Genomic DNA, 6,027 nt, shown 5'->3' on the forward strand with positions numbered 1-6,027 from the left:
GGTGCCCATCACATTTATAGATTTAAATTTACTAATATTTAATCTTTGAGACTGCCTTTTTAAGGAATTTAATATATTGTTAATTTTATGAGAGCAAATTTTTTTATATAATATTTCATTATTTTGCCTAGAAATTTATTTAGTCATGGTAACAAATTTATATTTTGATCAGTCATTTATATTTACATTTTAAGATTTTACAAAATTGGCAGGTTAATTATCATCTTATAATTTTAGTGTTGCCTTTTGAAAACCTTGCCACTTTTAGGTAATTCCATGCTTCTCATCACTCCATTATTTACTCTGCTTACGTTTTGCTTTAAGTTTAGAACGTTATTTCTCAGGAGTTACAATTATGATGTATTTATTTTTGCGATTCTTTAAAGTAGATCTTTTTAGGCTGTGGAACTCAAGCAAAAGAGCGACGAGGTTGTGCACCACTGTCGGTAGTGATTGTTGCACCTGCAGGAGTGGCCACACCCTGTGTCTTGCAGGTTTCGAAAACACATTTTAAACCTTTAGTTTTCCGTGATTTCTAGATCTTCCATGTATGCTGGAACCCCACTTTATAATCTTATTTTCCATATATTCTTTCAATTAAATCTGAAATAAGCAAAATAATAATAAAAATAATTTTGTGTAATTGAACCCTTTAGGTCCATGTGCAGAACCATATCTTTCATGCACACACTACCACCATACTCAATCCATGACACCAACAAGGGAATATGGCAATGCTAGTTAAACTGCACTTAAATTTTTTCAAACAGTTTTAACAACAGTAACAGTCTGGAACTAAAACCCACTGTCACACAAACCAGCCACTGTTTTGAGTAAATTACAATCAGGTGCCAATGTTGAATGTCATGTATTTAAACAGTAACATTTTTTTCCTTCAAAAAGTAATCTTCTTGATACCAAACTTACTGCAATAGGCATGTCACATGACTACTTAGCCATGTCTTCATACAGATCTCAAAATGTTCTTGAGTGACTAAATTGTCCGTGCCTTCTGGGTCCAACAATTTCTGGAAATCTTCCAGTGTCCTGTAAAATTAGGCAGTACTGTTCACAACTGTCTCCAATTTTGTTACACCCCTCAATTTAATGCTTGTAATGCAACAAAAAAAATATTCACACTATCTGTTAAATGGATACTATTTTTTCTTAAAGGAATTTAAGCTTGCTAATTTATAGTGTGTAGTATAACCACTAGCACTCACATGATTCATTCAGGACTTTAGAAATAAAAAAATGTCAAAGAACTAATCCAACGGCATCATGAAAATGTGCAAAAGCATGACAAAAATATATGCAAAAGAACCACAAAATATTGCAAAAGCATCACCTCATAGTGGTCCCTACGCAAGGCAATAGTGAAACACTAAGATTGCCAACTTTAAAAACTTCACTGTTGGTCGAAAAGAGAACAGTATCATCTGCAGATCCAAGTCTTCCTGGGCACTGCACAAAGCTTAATAGAGTGGCTAGCCGAGTAGCAGAGTCCAGTTTAGGCAACTTGCAATCTAATTCACACGTCAAGAATTATTTCACTTAAAAACTCCAGACAATTTGAAAACCAAAATTTTAAGTAGGCCTTGTAACTTATTTAAAGTCTAGTAGAAAAGTGGTTATCATAAATACTGTACGTATATACTTTAATAAAACAACACATTAAAAATGAAAGCAAAATTACCTATCATAAAATCGAAAATTCATGTTTGTCTCTAGATTTGCAGATATCCACTGCATGAGGCATGATGTTTTTACCTGCCCAAGTTGGTTTGGGCCACAGTCCAGAAAAATTTGCTCAATATTCATTTTTCTTGTTCCTGTAAAAGAAATGTTTCAAGGTAAATAACACAAGAAAACTACATATTAACCTTTTTTTTTAGAAAGAATCCGAAGAATTTTAAATTTTAAAATGAAAGGAACACACCAAAGCTCTTTTTAAATTCTTTTCTTCTTAGATCAGCTTGCAGGGTTGACAAACATGTACCCAACCTGCAGGATTTGAATTGGGTTTTATTTTCAATAAAACCCAGTTAACAAAACCCAGTCTTATGACCCACTTGGGTCTTTTTTTTCAATATTAATATAAATAAATAAAAATAGGTTTTGTAGTTTCATTAAAAAATGCCGGGAGGAACTTGGTCAGTGAGTCATGGCGACAGGAAGCGTTAGATTTACCATTAAGCAACGAGCAAAGACGTTGAGAAATAAAGTAGCAAAGTAAAGCTTTTAACACTAATTAATACATATTTTCCCTGATTTAATAATACAAAAACAGTAATTTAATCTCTTTTAGGTTAAATATAGTCTGCCCACATCGGGGTAGTTCTGAAACCAGTCGCGCATGGCGGAAGGGGAAGTGAAAAATAAAATGATTAAGAATGACAAATATTTAAATAATTACATTAGGGGTGCATGGCACAGACACTATAAATTATCTTGCAAGGTGAACCAACACACGCACGCACACATTGGCGGGCGGTTTGAAATAGGTGAAAATGGGAGAAGGGGCCTAGAGCAGGCAAGGCACATTGGGCTTAAGGGAGGGCATTGCCCTGATCGACTCAATACTAAAAATTAATATTGCATTGTTTAATTTTGTTATCACTGTTTCAATATTATTAGGTCTACATTTAAATTCAGTCGTAAGAATATGTCAATAAGGATTCGCAATAAACATTAGCGTAGGCTTCCGAAAAATGTTATACATAGTTGGTATTGTAACACATAAAATAGACACTGCCATAAAAAGAAAAAAATGAAGTACAGCTGAGGTATATCCAGATTACTTGAGGGAGGATTGGCTTTGTAACTGGAAAGAAAATCAATGCCATAATTTTTTAACCTGAATGGCTATCAACTGTTTGCATAGTCAGAAAAAGTAAAGGTAGGTACATCATAAATTGTTTACCAAACAATATTCAACATTTTTTATCAAATTTTTTACCTCAAAATCAGTTTTATATTTATCTAAAGGCATTGAAAATATAAATTTGTAAAACAGCATAGTATTATATTTGACTTAAACCACAAAAAAAATTCAGACTCCAATAAGCATACTTTTTTCCCACAAAATAAGAAAGAATTTTAATACACCCAGGTACTAATGCGAAACATCACTCATAAAATCTTCATTGCGGTTTTCTTATATAAGTAAAAATTTGCTGATAAGATTTAAAGTGCAATAAAAATTATAAAAAAAATGTTATAAAAGAGCAGGTAAGGTTTTTTTTTTTTTTTAAAAAATCTGAATTTATAATGTAGTAAAAATTACAATAGTACATTGATAACAAATAAGTTCACTTAAAACCAACCAAATCAACATACTGCAAAACCACAGTTCCTGCAAGCATTAAATAGAATACTGATATTTACAACTTGCATTACATACATTATACGATTTTTTTTTTTATGTGAAGCAGGCAGGAATTGTATTTACAGTGCTGAAAAACATTTTGCATTAATAAGTCTTCTAATTTAGAATAACGAATAAATTGATGCTTGCAATTTCCACTTAGTGTAAACCTATCAAATGCATTGTCAATTTGTATAGAACTATCCCGACAATTAACTTACACTTTCACCATAAACTCAGCTAACCTATACAATTTAAAGTTTGGTTAAAGCAGGCATAGAAAGTGCCATTCATTGAAGTGCACTTTAGATTGGCACTTACTAAAGAGATACCATACTCTACAAAAAATTTTCTTGTCCACAGAAAAATAAATAAGTCTAAAGATACATAAAAACAAACACAATATCTCTATATAACTCATGTTAATTGTATGACAGTCATTGTTTAGTAGCTTAATGCTTACTTTGACTTGTTAAGTTTTTTAATTTATCCCTAACAAAATGGATTGTCTGAACTGCGACCACAAGCCCCCCCCCCCCCCCCCCGCCCCCCCAAATCCCACATGGATCCACCATCCACTACTAGGTACAGCATAGGTAACACCCACCTCTCCGCCAAACACAACACAGACCTTCCACCCCCCGATGATGAAAAGGGGACGTTTGCCCATACCAGTCATGTTACACATGGAAGAATAACAACACGTTCCTTGCTTTCTTTTCCTCCATGGCATTTTTCACCTTTAATTGTGAATGTTGTATCCGGAAGACACTTGAACAAAGCAGTTTCATTTGCGTTGTAATAACTTCTGGATCATACCCTCCTAAAAGACTCGGCAGATCTTCAGTCCATTGGTTACACATGCCTTGGTCCACAGATTTACTTTCCCCGGCTGCTTTTTTTAAAGCTACATCATGATGCTTTTTAAAACTCTCTAACCAGCCATTACTAGCTGAATAGTTCTGAATTCCCAATTTTTTAGCAAAGACTTTAGATTTTTGTTTCAACAAGGGCCCAACTATGGGAATGTTCTTATCGAGAGTTTGTTTTATCCATTCTAAAAGGTACTTTTCAATGTCTGGAAACTCAGAAAGTCGACTCCTCCGAATATTTCCGTGTCCCACAGAGCTCTGATACTTTATAGAATCTTTTGATTTTATAAAAGGTAGATTCTGGTAAACCAAACTCACTCTGTATTTCATTTTGCGATTTCCCCCACTCAAACGCATTCACAATTTTAAGTTTATCACTTAAAGACAAAACACTGATCTTTCATTTTAACATTATGAGTACATGCCGAACCTTTCTTCACAATTTATACTTGTCAACTGGAGTAAGTTCGACAAATAAGTTGACACATTTGGCCATTTGAATAAAATGCAATAAAAAAATAATGTTAGTTCCTCAAAATTTAAGAAAACAACGTTAGTTCCAAGAAATTTACGAATAAGTCATAAATAAAAATGTTAAATACGCTCGACTGTCGCTTATAGAGGTACAGGCAAGTAGCAGTCTCAGTTATAGAGGTCCATGAGTGAAATGTGACTTTCTCTTATAGAGGTTTCTGTTTCTCCCTTCAAGAAGTTTTAGATGGTTAAAATAATGGGACCTGACAACAGAGTTTTCTTGCTTACCCAGTTCTCAAAGTTTTTTTTTAACATTTATATAAACTTCCCGGGTATCATTAAATATACTACAGACTCAACACCATATTCACGTGAAAAAGCATGACTGAGAATTTGTTTTCAAAATAACTTAGTCATGGCAGAAGATGTCAAATATATATCTTATTGTAGGGGCCTGATTAAAACATTACATTTTTTATTTTCAAATATTTCGTATGAACGTGTAGACGTCAAAAGCAAAATACACACACATCAAACAAACTAAAATTATTGAATTAATATAAAATACGAATTAACTCAAAAAAGAATAAAAAATAGAAGAATATGCCCACATAAACCTTAGAACCAAGACAAAATGTATTAATATTTTTAATCAAAATAAACAATATGTACCACCATATAAATAAATTCACCAAGAGACAGTATACTCACGGATATTTCAATAATTTTCACACTCTACGATCGCTGACAAAACGAAAATGACCGCCCTTACTAAATATAAAAAGAAAAAACTGAATAACAGGACAGCCAACATAAGGATTTCTAAGTCGTTTCAACGACTGTTTTAAACCCAATTGAAGTTTTAACTTAATTAAAATAATACAATTATTATATTGTCATTGTAAAAAAAAAGATAACGAACACTAGGGCAAAATACATTATTAAAATCAAAAATTAAGTAAAAATATTTATTTTAGAAAACCGTAAGTTAAATATAAAAATAAAGCTCAAAAGCATAAATCTAAACCAACTGTTCATCAAACTCATCTGATCCATAGAATTAAAGTATGAAAGTCAAAAGTTGGTCGAAATATCCCACAATTTCTAAGCTAGACACAGTAATTTCAAATGCAAACCTATCAATAATGTGAAGTGTAACAAACTAGAAAATACATTTGTATTTCATAATTGGGATGTTAGAAAAATACTTGTTTCAAATCAGATACATTAACCTCTACATCATGCCGAGAAAACTTAATTCCGTGTTTAAAATTTCGGTTCATACCCCGGCTTTCGTTTTTCGTCGCCCCTCCG

General features: G+C 32.6%; 1 protein-coding gene across 3 annotated transcripts in view; it reads right to left on the reverse strand.

Moving 5' to 3' along the window:
• The window catches only part of LOC134534808 (uncharacterized), a 64,775-nt gene extending 59,269 nt beyond the window's left edge, over nt 1–5,506 (reverse strand). For 2 of the 3 annotated variants that reach the window (XM_063373403.1, XM_063373402.1), the window contains exons 1-3: nt 5,425–5,506; nt 1,697–1,832; nt 928–1,047 (exon numbers count right to left, since the gene is read on the reverse strand). In XM_063373403.1, the coding sequence (XP_063229473.1) occupies nt 928–1,047; nt 1,697–1,821 (245 nt within the window). In that variant the 5' untranslated portion in view covers nt 1,822–1,832; nt 5,425–5,506. The remainder of the gene's footprint in view (nt 1–927; nt 1,048–1,696; nt 1,833–5,424) is intronic. The other variant, XM_063373404.1, reaches the window with a different exon arrangement.
• Between the last annotated feature and the right edge of the window lie 521 nt (nt 5,507–6,027).

Source organism: Bacillus rossius, chromosome 8, assembly GCF_032445375.1.
Source record: "Bacillus rossius redtenbacheri isolate Brsri chromosome 8, Brsri_v3, whole genome shotgun sequence".
Taxonomy (NCBI): Eukaryota; Metazoa; Arthropoda; class Insecta; order Phasmatodea; family Bacillidae; genus Bacillus; species Bacillus rossius.